The sequence below is a fragment of the Nerophis lumbriciformis genome, linkage group LG29, assembly GCF_033978685.3.
Source record: "Nerophis lumbriciformis linkage group LG29, RoL_Nlum_v2.1, whole genome shotgun sequence".
NCBI classification, from domain to species: domain Eukaryota; kingdom Metazoa; phylum Chordata; class Actinopteri; order Syngnathiformes; family Syngnathidae; genus Nerophis; species Nerophis lumbriciformis.
This window is the reverse complement of record NC_084576.2, coordinates 34,714,123-34,731,004: the sequence shown is the minus strand read 5'-3', so window position 1 is coordinate 34,731,004 and position 16,882 is coordinate 34,714,123. Positions and strand designations below refer to the sequence as shown.

The window sequence follows — 16,882 nt, the reverse complement described above, 5'->3', positions numbered from 1 at the left end:
GATCTAAACATTGATTGATTTTGATGCCAGGAGTGGTATCACTTCTAGCATTAGATCATTATTTTTCACTTATTTTCTGTTTGTTTGTACAACAATCTTGTGTTTTTATATCATTACTTTGTTCATATTGTTATACAAAAGCCAAAAGTTTTTTCCACTTTGCATCAGTCCATCTTAGATGAGCTCGGGCCCAGCCAAGCCTTTCTGGGTGTTGTTGATAAATGGCTTTGGCTTTGCATAGTAGAGTTTTAACTTGCACTTACAGATGTAGCGACCAACTGTATTTAGTGACAGTGGTTTTCTGAAGTGTTCCTGAGCCCATGTGGTGATATCCTTTACACACTGACGTGGCTTTTTGATGCAGTAGCGCCTGAGGGATCCAAGGTGTGTAATATCATGACTTACATGCAGTGATTTCTCCACATTCTCTGAACCCTTTTGATGATATTACGGAGCGTAGATGGTGAAATCCCTAAATTCCTTGTTGAGAAATGTTCTTACACAGTTTGCTCAGGCATTTGTTGACAAAGTGGTGACCCTCGCCCCGTCCTTGTTTGTGAATGACTGAGCATTTCATGGAAGCTGCTTTTATAGCCAATCATGGCACCCACCTGTTCCCTATTAGCCTGTTCACCTGTGGGATGTTCCAAATAAGTCTTTGACGAGCATTCCTCAACTTTCTCACTCTTTTTTGCCACTTGTGCCAGCTTTTTTTGAAACATGTTGCAGGCATCAAATTCCAAATGAGCTAATATTTGCAAAAAATAACAAAATGTACCAGTTCCAACATGAAATATCTTGTCTTTGCAGTCTATTCAATTGAATATAAGTTGAAAAGGATTTGTTGTATTCTCTTTATTTACCATTTACACAACTTCACTGCTTTTGTAGTTTGTATTTATATTACCGTATTGTCCAGACTAAAAGCTGCTACTTTATCCCCCACGCACCAAAGACGGTGAAGTTAATTAGGGCCCGCATGGCCCATTGCATAAGGACTCCCAAAAGGAGTCCTTATGCAATGGGCCATAAGGACCTATTGAATTTGTAAGGTTTTATTATTCATTATTATTATTATACCGACCGCCTCTTTGAGCTGTAATTTGACCCACTTAACATGCTTCAAAACTCACCATATTTGACCCACACATCAGGACCTGTGAAATCAAAAAACCGAACCCTAAAAATCAAAATTGCGCTCTAGCGCCCCCTAGGGAAAAAAAAAAACTAGACTGCCTGCAACTCCCACGAGGAAGGTCGGAGAGACATGAAACAAAAACTTCTATGTAGGTCTGACTTAGACCTAGATTTCATAATTGTACATCCTCGGGCAAAAATCAACAGGAAGTTTGCTATTCCCCCTTCAAAACAACATTTTTGTAAAAACCGGTCACCTCTCTTTAAACATTATCTCCTCTGAGCACGTTTGTTGTTTGGTAGACAACAGTATTGGGAAACTTAGGACTACCACTGGACAAAAGTATTGGGACACTTGTGGCTAAAACTTGACAAAAGTATTAGGACACTTAGGACAACCACTGGAAAAAAGTATTGGGACACTTACACTGGACAAAACTATTGGGACACTTAGGACTACAACTGGACCAAAGTATTGGGACACTTAGGACTAAAACTGGACAAACGTTTTAGGACACTTAGGACTAAAACTGGACAAAAGTATTGGGACACTTCACATTAAAACTTGACAAAAGTATTGGGATACTTATGACTAAAACTTGACATAAGTATTGGGAAACTTCGGACTACCACGGGACAAAAGTATTGGGACACTTAGGACTAAAACTGGACAAAGGTATTGGGACACTTGGGACGTAAATTGGACAAAAGTATTGGGACACTTGGGACTAACACTTGACAAAAGTATTGGGACACTTAGGATGAAAACTGGACAAATGTATTGGGACACTTAGGACTAAACCTGGACAAAAGTATTGGGACACCTACACTGGACAAAAGTATTGGGACACTTAGGACTACAACTTGACAAAAGTATTGGGACACTTACACTGCACAAAAGTATTGGGACACTTCGGACTACAACTGGACAAAAGTATTGGGACACTTACACTGGACAAAAGTATTGGGACACTTGTGGCTAAAACTTGACAAAGGTATTAGGACACTTAGGACAACCACTGGAAAAAAGTATTGGGACACTTACACTGGACAAAACTATTGGGACTCTTAGGACTACAACTGGACCAAAGTATTGGGACACTTAGGACTAAAACTGGACAAAAGTTTTAGGACACTTAGGACTAAAACTGGACAAAAGTATTGGGACACTTCACATTAAAACTTGACAAAAGTATTGGGATACTTATGACTAAAACTTGACATAAGTATTGGGAAACTTCGGACTACCACGGGACAAAAGTATTGGGACACTTAGGACTAAAACTGGACAAAAGTATTGGGACACTTGGGACGTAAATTGGACAAAAGTATTGGGACACTTGGGACTAACACTTGACAAAAGTATTGGGACACTTAGGATGAAAACTGGACAAATGTATTGGGACACTAAGGACTAAACCTGGACAAAAGTATTGGGACACCTACACTGGACAAAAGTATTGGGACACTTAGGACTACAACTTGACAAAAGTATTGGGACACTTACACTGCACAAAAGTATTGGGACACTTCGGACTACAACTGGACAAAAGTATTGGGACACTTACACTGGACAAAAGTATTGGGACACTTGTGGCTAAAACTTGACAAAAGTATTAGGACACTTAGGACAACCACTGGAAAAAAAGTATTGGGACACCTACACTGGACAAAACTATTGGGACTCTTAGGACTACAACTGGACCAAAGTATTGGGACACTTAGGACTAAAACTGGACAAAAGTTTTAGGACACTTAGGACTAAAACTGGACAAAAGTATTGGGACACTTCACATTAAAACTTGACAAAAGTATTGGGATACTTATGACTAAAACTTGACATAAGTATTGGGAAACTTCGGACTACCACGGGACAAAAGTATTGGGACACTTAGGACTAAAACTGGACAAAAGTATTGGGACACTTGGGACGTAAATTGGACAAAAGTATTGGGACACTTGGGATTAACACTTGACAAAAGTATTGGGACACTTAGGACTAAAACTGGACAAAAGTATTGGGACACTTGGGACGTAAATTGGACAAAAGTATTGGGACACTTGGGACTAACACTTGACAAAAGTATTGGGACACTTAGGATGAAAACTGGACAAATGTATTGGGACACTTAGGACTAAACCTGGACAAAAGTATTGGGACACCTACACTGGACAAAAGTATTGGGACACTTAGGACTACAACTTGACAAAAGTATTGGGACACTTACACTGCACAAAAGTATTGGGACACTTCGGACTACAACTGGACAAAAGTATTGGGACACTTACACTGGACAAAAGTATTGGGACACTTGTGGCTAAAACTTGACAAAAGTATTAGGACACTTAGGACAACCACTGGAAAAAAGTATTGGGACACCTACACTGGACAAAACTATTGGGACTCTTAGGACTACAACTGGACCAAAGTATTGGGACACCTAGGACTAAAACTGGACAAAGGTTTTAGGACACTTAGGACTAAAACTGGACAAAAGTATTGGGACACTTCACATTAAAACTTGACAAAAGTATTGGGATACTTATGACTAAAACTTGACATAAGTATTGGGAAACTTCGGACTACCACGGGACAAAAGTATTGGGACACTTAGGACTAAAACTGGACAAAAGTATTGGGACACTTGGGACGTAAATTGGACAAAAGTATTGGGACACTTGGGATGAAAACTGAACAAATGTATTGGGACACTTAGGACTAAACCTGGACAAAAGTATTGGGACACCTACACTGGACAAAAGTATTGGGACACTTAGGACTACAACTTGACAAAAGTATTGGGACACTTACACTGCACAAAAGTATTGGGACACTTCGGACTACAACTGGACAAAAGTATTGGGACACTTAGGACTACAACTTGACAAAAGTATTGGGACACTTACACTGCACAAAAGTATTGGGACACTTCGGACTACAACTGGACAAAAGTATTGGGACACTTACACTGGACAAAAGTATTGGGACACTTGTGGCTAAAACTTGACAAAAGTATTAGGACACTTAGGACAACCACTGGAAAAAAGTATTGGGACACCTACACTGGACAAAACTATTGGGACTCTTAGGACTACAACTGGACCAAAGTATTGGGACACTTAGGACTAAAACTGGACAAAAGTTTTAGGACACTTAGGACTAAAACTGGACAAAAGTATTGGGACACTTCACATTAAAACTTGACAAAAGTATTGGGATACTTATGACTAAAACTTGACATAAGTATTGGGAAACTTCGGACTACCACGGGACAAAAGTATTGGGACACTTAGGACTAAAACTGGACAAAGGTATTGGGACACTTGGGACGTAAATTGGACAAAAGTATTGGGACACTTGGGACTAACACTTGACAAAAGTATTGGGACACTTAGGATGAAAACTGGACAAATGTATTGGGACACTTAGGACTAAACCTGGACAAAAGTATTGGGACACCTACACTGGACAAAAGTATTGGGACACTTAGGACTACAACTTGACAAAAGTATTGGGACACTTACACTGCACAAAAGTATTGGGACACTTCGGACTACAACTGGACAAAAGTATTGGGACACTTACACTGGACAAAAGTATTGGGACACTTGTGGCTAAAACTTGACAAAAGTATTAGGACACTTAGGACAACCACTGGAAAAAAGTATTGGGACACCTACACTGGACAAAACTATTGGGACTCTTAGGACTACAACTGGACCAAAGTATTGGGACATTTAGGACTAAAACTGGACAAAAGTTTTAGGACACTTAGGACTAAAACTGGACAAAAGTATTGGGACACTTCACATTAAAACTTGACAAAAGTATTGGGATACTTATGACTAAAACTTGACATAAGTATTGGGAAACTTCGGACTACCACGGGACAAAAGTATTGGGACACTTAGGACTAAAACTGGACAAAAGTATTGGGACACTTGGGACGTAAATTGGACAAAAGTATTGGGACACTTGGGACTAACACTTGACAAAAGTATTGGGACACTTAGGATGAAAACTGGACAAATGTATTGGGACACTTAGGACTAAACCTGGACAAAAGTATTGGGACACCTACACTGGACAAAAGTATTGGGACACTTAGGACTACAACTTGACAAAAGTATTGGGACACTTACACTGCACAAAAGTATTGGGACACTTCGGACTACAACTGGACAAAAGTATTGGGACACTTACACTGGACAAAAGTATTGGGACACTTGTGGCTAAAACTTGACAAAAGTATTAGGACACTTAGGACAACCACTGGAAAAAAGTATTGGGACACCTACACTGGACAAAACTATTGGGACTCTTAGGACTACAACTGGACCAAAGTATTGGGACACTTAGGACTAAAACTGGACAAAAGTTTTAGGACACTTAGGACTAAAACTGGACAAAAGTATTGGGACACTTCACATTAAAACTTGACAAAAGTATTGGGATACTTATAACTAAAACTTGACATAAGTATTGGGAAACTTCGGACTACCACGGGACAAAAGTATTGGGACACTTAGGACTAAAACTGGACAAAAGTATTGGGACACTTAGGACTAAAACTGGACAAAAGTATTGGGACACTTGGGACGTAAATTGGACAAAAGTATTGGGACACTTGGGACTAACACTTGACAAAAGTATTGGGACACTTAGAATGAAAACTGGACAAATGTATTGGGACACTTAGGACTAAACCTGGACAAAAGTATTGGGACACCTACACAGGACAAAAGTATTGGGACACTTAGGACTACAACTTGACAAAAGTATTGGGACTCTTACACTGCACAAAAGTATTGGGACACTTCGGACTACAACTGGACAAAAGTATTAGGACACTTACACTGGACAAAAGTATTGGGACACTTAGGACTACAACTGGACAAAAGTATTGGGACACTTCGGACTACAACTGGACAAAAGTATTGGGACACTTACACTGGACAAAAGTATTGGGACACTTGTGGCTAAAACTTGACAAAAGTATTAGGACACTTAGGACAACCACTGGAAAAAAGTATTGGGACACCTACACTGGACAAAACTATTGGGACTCTTAGGACTACAACTGGACCAAAGTATTGGGACACTTAGGACTAAAACTGGACAAAAGTTTTAGGACACTTAGGACTAAAACTGGACAAAAGTATTGGGACACTTCACATTAAAACTTGACAAAAGTATTGGGATACTTATGACTAAAACTTGACATAAGTATTGGGAAACTTCGGACTACCACGGGACAAAAGTATTGGGACACTTAGGACTAAAACTGGACAAAGGTATTGGGACACTTGGGACGTAAATTGGACAAAAGTATTGGGACACTTAGGACTACAACTTGACAAAAGTATTGGGACACTTACACTGCACAAAAGTATTGGGACACTTCGGACTACAACTGGACAAAAGTATTAGGACACTTACACTGGACAAAAGTATTGGGACACTTAGGACTACAACTGGACAAAAGTATTGGGACACTTCGGACTACAACTGGACAAAAGTATTGGGACACTTACACTGGACAAAAGTATTGGGACACTTGTGGCTAAAACTTGACAAAAGTATTAGGACACTTAGGACAACCACTGGAAAAAAGTATTGGGACACCTACACTGGACAAAACTATTGGGACTCTTAGGACTACAACTGGACCAAAGTATTGGGACACTTAGGACTAAAACTGGACAAAAGTTTTAGGACACTTAGGACTAAAACTGGACAAAAGTATTGGGACACTTCACATTAAAACTTGACAAAAGTATTGGGATACTTATGACTAAAACTTGACATAAGTATTGGGAAACTTCGGACTACCACGGGACAAAAGTATTGGGACACTTAGGACTAAAACTGGACAAAGGTATTGGGACACTTGGGACGTAAATTGGACAAAAGTATTGGGACACTTGGGACTAACACTTGACAAAAGTATTGGGACACTTAGGATGAAAACTGGACAAATGTATTGGGACACTTAGGAATACCACTGGACAAAAGTATTGGGACACTTGGGACGTAAATTGGACAAAAGTATTGGGACACTTGGGACTAACACTTGACAAAAGTATTGGGACACTTAGGATGAAAACTGGACAAATGTATTGGGACACTTAGGAATACCACTGGACAAAAGTATTGGGACACCTACACTGGACAAAAGTATTGGGACACTTAGGACTACAACTTGACAAAAGTATTGGGCCACTTGGGACTAAAACTTGACAAAAGTATTGGGACACTTAGGACTAGCACCTGCCAAATATGCGGGCCCGACTAACGCTGCTTGCAGCTTTAATTTATGGATCGTTCTTCGGTAACGGCCACAATGTTTCGTATTCAACAAACAGTTTTCATTTTACACCGACAGAGACACTGAAAAGGTGTGTTATTGTTTGTGCAATGGTGCCATTTTTTTTGGACAAGTTCGCTCACTGCAGGTGCTGCGGGTTGAAAAATGTACTTCCTGTTTTGTTCCTTGAACCGGAAGTATAACCGTCCATAGGATTCTGCAATTATACCTCGAAAGCAAGGTTTGAAAGTTTTACAATATAACTAAAACTACTTATACATAATACACCGTCCCAGTTGTGATGTCTGTGAGAGTGTTTTCATGCATTTTTGGATTTGCTATCGTAACATTTTTTTTGATTGATTGAAACTTTTATTAGTAGATTGCACAGTGAAGTACACATTCCATACAATTGACCACTAAATGGTAACACCCCAATAAGTTTTTACACTTGTTTAAGTCCAAGTAAATCAATTCATGGTAAATCAAGCTAGCGTCGTTGGCATTAGCTAATATGCTAACAGGAGTCTGTTAGTATTATTAACTTACAAATGCATTCTTTTGGTATTGTTTCAGTTTTGTAAATCCACCAACAAGTCAGCGTTGAGTTTTATAAGTGGAGTGACTTCTGTTTTCTTTGATCAGCAGCACATTTTCAACCTGCCGTCAATGTAGAGACGTCACTCTTACAGTCCCAGTAAAACACACATTGTCTATGTAGAGACGTCACTCTTACAGTCCCAGTAAAACACACATTGTCTATGTAGAGACGTCACTCTTACAGTCCCAGTAAAACACACATTGTCAATGTAGAGACGTCACTCTTACAGTCCCAGTAAAACACACATTGTCAATGTAGAGACGTCACTCTTACAGTCCCAGTAAAACACACATTGTCAATGTAGAGACGTCACTCTTACAGTCCCAGTAAAACACACATTGTCAATGTAGAGACGTCACTCTTACAGTCCCAGTAAAACACACATTGTCAATGTAGAGACGTCACTCTTACAGTCCCAGTAAAACACACATTGTCAATGTGGAGACGTCACTCTTACAGTCCCAGTAAAACACACATTGTCAATGTAGAGACGTCACTCTTACAGTCCCAGTAAAACACACATTGTCAATGCAGAGACGTCACTCTTACAGTCCCAGTACCCAACTCACCAATAGCTTTGGTGTAATGCCGGGCCCCCAGCAGTAGCTCGGGGGCCCTGTACCAGAAGGTGACCACCACAGGATCCAGATCCGCCAGTGGCTTGAGGGGAGAGTTGAAGAGTCTTGCGAAGCCCATGTCAGCTACATGAGAAGAGATAAACATTAGCAAGACATGGAATCAGGGAGTTCTATTCATGTGGCACTGATCATGGGTGGCCCCTGCTTCATGTCAGGGCCTCAGCTTCCTCATGTCCTTACAGACATACATTACAAGTGTTGTGTGTTGAAGGTAAGCAGTGTTTACCCATTGTGTATAGATTGCAACATCAGAGGGAACACCTTTCAACAGTAAACATAAAACAGGTTCATACTTTGTGATTTTACTCAACTAACTAACCTCGCCCACTGTATCTATCTTAGTCATAGGGGTGTAACGGTACGTGTATTTGTATCGAACCGTTTTGGTACGGGGGTGTCAGTTGGGTGCGAAGGTGTACCGAACGAGTTTCCACACGAACATATTAAGTAGCCGCCCTAAGCTGAAGTCTTAACAAGCTGCTCCGTTTCCTTCTGCCTCTGTCTCAGTCAGTCCTCTACACACACCCAGCATTGTCACACCCACACAACCATCTGATTGGTTACACACAGAGCGGTAACAGCCAATCAGCAGTGCGTATTCAGAGCGCATGTAGTCAGTGCTTAGGGTTTAGCAGGCAATCATCAGGCAGCAGACTCTCACCAAATTATAATGAACACCTCCCAGTCAGGGCTTCACGGTGGCAGAGGGGTTAGTGCATCTGCCTCACAATACGAAGGTCCTGAGTAGTCTTGGGTTCAATCCCGGGCTCGGGATCTTTCTGTGTGGAGTTTGCATGTTCTCCCCGTGACTGCGTGGGTTCCCTCCGGGTACTCCGGCTTCTTCCCACTTCCAAAGACATGCACCTGGGGATAAGTTGATTGGCAACACTAAATTGGCCCTAGTGTGTGAATGTGAGTGTGAATGTTGTCTGTCTATCTGTGTTGGCCCTGCGATGAGGTGGCGACTTGTCCAGGGTGTACCCCGCCTTCCGCCCGATTGTAGCTGAGATAGGCTCCAGCGCCCCCCGCGACCCCAAAGGGAATAAGCGGTAGAAAATGGATGGATGGATGGGATGGATGGACCTCCCAGTCAACTACTAGTAACATCACTATGAGCCCGTTGACCTTCTAGAAATATAAAAGGCAGCTCAGCTCGCTCGCAGTCCTGGCTTGAGGTAAAGGCTAATTAGCTTTTAGCGTAACGTTAGCTCATTTTGCCGTGCGTGTGTGTGTGTGTGTGTATGTGTGTGTGTTACGGACAGCAAAGCCCTGTATGTCTGTTATTTCACTTTACCTTTTTCTGTGTTGATTGAGCTGTGTTGAAGCAGCAAAAAAGGACATTATGTTAAATGATAGTTGATATAATAATGTACCCGTATTTTCCGTACCATAAGGCGCCCTGGGTTATAAGCTGCGCCTTCAATGAACGGCATATTTCAAAACTTTGTCCACCTATAAGCCGCCCCGTGTTATAAGCCGCATCTAACTGCGCTAAAGGAATGTCAAAAAAACAGTCAGATAGGTCAGTCAAACTTTAATAATATATTAAAAACCAGCGTGATGTGGGCGCGCATGGAGTCGTATATCAACATGGACGGAGCTGCGTGAAAAAAGCCACCCGGCCTCTTCGCGTAAACTTACCTTAACCACTCGCTCATCTTTTCTTCATTCATCCATCCCTTCGAGTTAGCTTTTATGATGACGCCGGCTGGAAAGGTCTCTTTTGGCAAGGTCTTCCTTTTGAATATCACCATGGGTGGAAGTTTCTGGCCATTAGCATGGCAAGCTAGAACCACAGTGAAGGATGACTTCTCATTCCCTGTGGTGCGAATATTCACCGTACGTGCTCCCGTTGTATCCACAGTGCGGTTCACAGGAATATCAAAAGTCAGTGGAACCTCGTCCATGTTGATAATGTTCTCTGGCCGGATCTATTTTTTCAGCTATCTTGTTTTTACAATATGCACGGAAAGTAGCCAGCTTTTCTTGAAAGTCTTTAGGCAGTTGCTGTGAAATAGTAGTTTGTGTGCGGATGGAGAGATTGCGTCTTTTCATGAACCGGAAACCTGTCGCTTAGTAGGAGCCATTTTGTGGTCTTTACAGATGTAAACACACAAAGGAAATGAAACGTAATATCCGCGCGCTTCTTCTTCTTCTACGCGGGCGGGTGGTTGCTTACAGTAGAAGAAGAAGCGCTTCCTGTTCTATGGGGGCGGGTGCTTACCTTGGCGGTTGCTTGCGTAGAAGAAGAAGCACTTCCTCTTCTACGGGGAAAAAAGATGGCGGCTGTTTACCGTAGTTGCGAGACCGAAACTTTATGAAAATGAATCTTAATATTAATCCATATATAAAGCGCACCGGGTTATAAGCCGCACTGTCAGCTTTTGAGTAAATTTGTGGTTTTTAGGTGCGGCTAATAGTGCGGAAAATACGGTAAGTGCATCATAAAGTCTACATGAACTCCATGGTGTTCAGGGATGAATAGTCTCTCCTATTGCTATTGTACTATTTTTTCAGCTATAGTTACATGAATCATTAGTAATGGAGCAGCCTAGTTTTGAATGGCAGGGTCCCTGCTATCACATGTTGATAAAAATATAACATTTACATAATAAAAATCAACTACAGGCTTCCCAAATGCTGTAATAAATGAAGCATGATGAGTTGACTTGAAACTGTTTAATGTTGCACTTTTTATATGTAGAAGAAAAGTGTTGTCATTTTATTTAATCCGAGCAACAACTTGAGGCAGTTTAATGTTGATTAACGTGGACAGAATTATTATAGTGTTCCCAATGTTAAAAGGATAAAGCCATTGTTTACAAATTTGGTAAATAAATAACCAAAAAATTTATATTTTGTTGTTTTCTTACTGTACCGAAAATGAACCGAACCGTGACCTCTAAACCGAGGAACGTACCGAACCGAAACTTGTGTGTACCGTTACACCTCTACTTAGTCATGCCTCACGTTTACAATCACCTGTTCTCTCACACCTCTCCAATATTTCTCCTAAAATGTCAATGCTGCGTACTTGAACTAAATGAAGACACGATGCCAGTTAGTCATGTTTTATGGAGAAAGAACCGATGACACAAAACCACATTTTCTTACCTATTGGTACCCGTTTTTGTGTATTTGGGATCCCTGTGAGTCCCAAAACTGTGAAATCAAAGAATGGAGGCATGGCAGGAATGTTTATGAAACAATCTTGCCTTACTTCATACTTACTCCACACGAGCCCTTTGGAATTTGAGACTTTAGCTACATCGTCTGCCTTGGTTGCGTCAGCAGATATCTCCATGTATGGTCTATGTTAATACTCAGTCTTCTGAGACTTGTCACTTATAATACATGAACTCCCTCCGAGCCCAGAGCAATCTGATCCACCTGGCAGATCCACTTAGAAAGTAAGAAAGACTGCATTTGACAGTTGAAAGAAGGTAAAACACCATCTGGTCTGCTCACACTGGCTTCAAAACAAGAACGTAAACATTCACTAATCATCAAAAGTTAGGAATGATAGATAGCTGAAGATAAAATACTAGGGGTTGTCGGAGGCAGATATTTACATATATCCGAATTTAAGTTGTACTTCTTTTATTTCATAGTCATATTTGAAAACAGCTTGTGTTTTCCATTTCTTCTCTTGCTGCTCTGTCAGCAAGTAAACTGTGTGTTAACCTTGAGTTCTTTGGAATGTGTTTTGACTAGCATTTGTTTTGTCTACAGAGATGGGAGGAGAGAGAGGGTGGTGGGATCGGGAAGACAGACCATTTTGGGAGGCGCGATAGAATGTTCTAGGGTTAGACTGGTCTCAATAAATGTATATTGGCAAAGCTTTGAGAATATACAAGAAAATACCTATTCTGTCTCTGGTGGTTTTTCAACTCAGCTTTAAGTGTCGGAAAGAACTTGGGAGCGAATTGTGACTTGAATTCCCTGGGAGGAACAACTGGTCCAAAACGCAACAATTGGGGGCTCGTCCGGGATACACGCTGAGAATTGGACACCTCTTACACTCTTCTGGACAGACTCACTAGTGGCCAAACAAAAACAAGGTAAGCAGAGCCTTTTTCTAATATCTGCTTTAGGAGTCTGTCTTGAAGTATGTAAGTCAAACACTGTTTGTACCCCAGAAACAGAGTAGGTGTTTTGTACGAGACGGGGATGTGAGAGTGGACATTTTGATGGATTGATTGCATTTCTCCCTTGTCCGCCATTACATAAAAAGCTGTAAATAAGTGGTCATCTCGCGCCATTGTGTCTCGACTACCGTGACGGGCAGTTTCATTGACGAATAAACTAATAGTTGGGTGTAGCTCACCCTGGGTCATTGGTCGTCGCCTAAACGAGTAAGCACACAAACATTTCGGTTCGGTACGTACCTCGGTTTAGAGGTCACGGTTCGGTTCATTTTCGGTACAGTAAGAAAACAACAAAATATACATTTTTGGGTAATTTATTCACCAAATTTGCAAATCTTCCACCAAAAATATTGTTCTTAGTGTAATATTTGATGTGAAGTAATGGGAACCTTGGATAGGTCAATAATTCATAATAACATTGATTTTGATTCAATATTATGTTTTGAGCAATGACAGTTTGAAAGAAAGAAAAAACAGCTTTGTTTTATTAGTCAACATTGCAACTTTTTCTAAATTACATTTAAGCTTTTTTATTTCACTTTTGTTATGTTTTTGTTTATTTGAATAGTATTTTTTAGAATGTGCCGTGGGCCTTTAAAACATTAGCCGCAAATGGCCTCCTTTTGACACCCCTGCTATAGATAATAAAACATTAAATGTGATAAATCTATGGATAAAAAGCAGAGCCTGGCGACGCATGCGCGTTTATCATAACTCTCTCTCTCTCTCTCTGTCTCTGCCCCTCCCTCACCAATGCTGCTGTTTGTTTTGTTTTTAACCCCTTCTTAACCCTGAACGTACATTGAATATACACGCAACCCTAACTCAAAATGCCGGACATTTGAGGCATTTAAGAAACTCCGCCCTGACAGCTCCGCAAAAGAGGACATGTCCGGTGAAAAGAGGACGTATGGTCAGTCTATCCTAGCCCGTTAGCTGCTAGCATGCCGTGTGTTGTGCCTCGGTGTGCATTGTTTACACAACGTGCGTTACGCTACTTAATATGTCCGTGTGGAAACTCCTTCGGTACACCTCCGAATTGAACCGAAACCCCCGTACCGAAACAGTTCAATACAAATACACGTACCGTTACACCCCTGTAGAATACACAGATAAACTTAAATGAACCTTTTTCTAAAATCTACATATGTGGTCATGGTGGTTCTTTGGTCAAAATATTGCATAGATTTTCTCAATCTCAATTCTCACCCTACCAAAACAATACTTCATTGGATGTTGGTGCAAAGACTGGATTGGTTTAAAACAAAGAGAGCAGCTTTGTTGTTAGAAGTGTACTCCCAACTGTTCAAAGTCTTCAATATATCCCAGACCTTTTTTAAAAAAAAACTCAACGAACTTGCTGAGAATGCAAGCCTCTCCACTTGCCAGTAATAGTGTCATGTCTGTGTAATCATGTTTTGTTTTAAGTCATGTTTTGTTTAGTTTCTGTCTTTTCACTCCCTTGTCTTGTTTGCATGATTACCCATTAGTTTCACCTGTTCCACGTTTGGACTCATTGTGCACTCTTGATTGTCACCATAGCAACCCATTAGTTTTCACCTGTCACGTCACGCACCTGTTTCACGTCTTGAGTCACGCACCTGTTTTCGTTAATCATGTCTGTAGTATTTAAGTTCAGTGTTTTTCAGTTTGTCTTCCTGACGACCTCACCCCACATTTATGCTCGACACATTTCTAACTCCTTTTCATGTCCATCGTTCACGCTGCTCCTTTTTTGTCCATGCCAAGTAAGTTTTCTTTATTCAAGCCATAGTTTGCAAGTTTTGTTTAATTGTTCATAGTTTCTTCCCTTGTGCAAGTTTTGTGTTTATAGTCAAGTTTTGTACTTCCGCCCTTGTGCGCGCTTTTCGTTTATTCTTTTTTTTCATGTACCTTCATTCCCGTCTCGCCCGTGCCAACTTTCCGTTGCATCCCGGAAAAGCAAACACCCAAGATCAAGTCCTGACAAATAGTTTGTGCACACTCCCACGCACACACACACACACACACACACACACACACACACACACACACACACACACACACACACACACACACACACACACAATCACACCGGTTGAGCAGCACCATCTGCATTCTGCAAGTCCATATAGCTGCTGCTCAATGCTGAATGCTGCAAGTGAACCCTGAGTGCTACAAAGTCATGTCATGTCATGTCTTCACAGGCATTGGAACCACACCTAAATCACTCTCAGTACGGAGAACACACGAAGGTTGTATAAAATAGAGTAATAATAAGATGGAAGACAATTCCTTACCATCCCTATGGTTAGCTCATACAAGAAGTGTTGACTAAGGGGGCATCATAAATATCAGACTGATAATTATCAGCTGAGTTGAGTTGAGTGGATGTGCAACATGCATACCATACAATGTCGTGCATCACATATTTCCACTTCTTTCATTACAGCACGTCCGAAAGGGAGCAGGAAGAAGCAGAGCTTATTTAATCCTAACCCTTTTCATACCATAGCAGTTGTATCCCATGTCCTGTAACAGAACAGTGAATAAATACATAATAAATCATTAATATACCATAGTAAGTAAACAAATATTAAATACATAAATAATCATTATCTCAAAAAAATTGCAAATAAATAAAAGGTTCAGGTATTCATCATAATTGTTTTGTACTTTGTGAACACTTTGAACAGTCTCTTAAACTGGATTTCTTTGTTTAATCCATTCCATCATTTAGTTCCACATACTGATGTGCTAAAGGTTTTAAGTGTTGTACGCACATACACATGTTCTAAATTACATTTCCACCAAGGTTATATTTCTCCTCTTTTGTTGAGAAGAATTGTTGTACATTGTTGGGGAGCAGGTTATAGTTTGCTTTGTACATCATTTTATATATATATATATATATATATATATATATATATATATATATATATATATATATATATATATATATATATATATATATATATATATATATATATATATATATATATATACATACAGTATATATATATATATATATATATATATATATATATATATATATATATATATATATATATATACATACAGTATATATATATATATATATATATATATATATATATATATAGTCAAGGTTACTGGGGTTTATTCGTTATAAAGTGCTCAATACCGGGGTAGGGCGGGATATACGTTAGGTTAAGGGAAAAAACACAGAGGCTATTTCATCCCTACAAGCCTGTTTCGCAGGTTTCCCTGCTCTTCAGGGGAGTTTATATAGTAAACTCCCCTGAAGAGCAGTGTTTTCCTGTGTTTTTTCTTGACCCAACGTATATATATATATATATATATATATGAGCCGTCGGCCCCCGGACAGAGCGACCCCAAAACCAACAAAGGCTGCAACTGCCGCAAGAAACCTGATTGCCCTCTCAACGGGGGGTGCTTACAAACATCAGTTGTTTACCAATCTAAGGTAACACGCAGGGACATTAACACATCCGACACATATGTAGGATTAACCGAGGGAGAGTTTAAAACCAGATGGAACAATCACAAGGCTTCTTTCAGGAACCAAAACCTGCGGAATACCACAGAACTCAGCAAACACATTTGGGACCTCAAAGACAATAATGTTGAATATTCAATAACATGGCAAATTCTTGCATCCAGCACACCTTACAATAGTGGTAATAAAAGATGCAACCTATGCTTGAAAGAGAAACTGTTTATTATTTACCGTCCAGACCTGTCATCCCTCAACAAGCGCAGCGAAATTGTATCAGCATGCCGCCACAGACGGAAACACCTCCTAGGTAACACATGAGCCAATCACCACGCCCCTACGCCAGCCTGTACCCACCCACTCTGTGCCCTATATAAACCATGGTATGCGAATGCTCCCATTAAAATCTCCTGATGATTGAGGGAACCCCTCATGAAACAGGCCTGTAGAGATTAAATAGTCTTGTGATTTTTTTCCCCACACATACCGGTACATATATTGCGCTCTACTACGGTATCGAGCACTATTTTTTGGATAACCTTATTAAGACATATATATATATATATATATATATA

General features: G+C 40.3%; 1 protein-coding gene across 2 annotated transcripts in view; it reads right to left on the bottom strand.

Annotated features, from left to right (window-relative positions):
• The window catches only part of cdk19 (cyclin dependent kinase 19), a 140,222-nt gene that overhangs the window by 46,954 nt on the left and 76,386 nt on the right, over positions 1 to 16,882 (bottom strand). For both annotated transcript variants that reach the window (XM_061924430.2, XM_061924429.2), the window contains one exon: positions 8,616 to 8,747. In XM_061924430.2, coding sequence (XP_061780414.1) covers positions 8,616 to 8,747 — 132 coding nt within the window. The remainder of the gene's footprint in view (positions 1 to 8,615; positions 8,748 to 16,882) is intronic.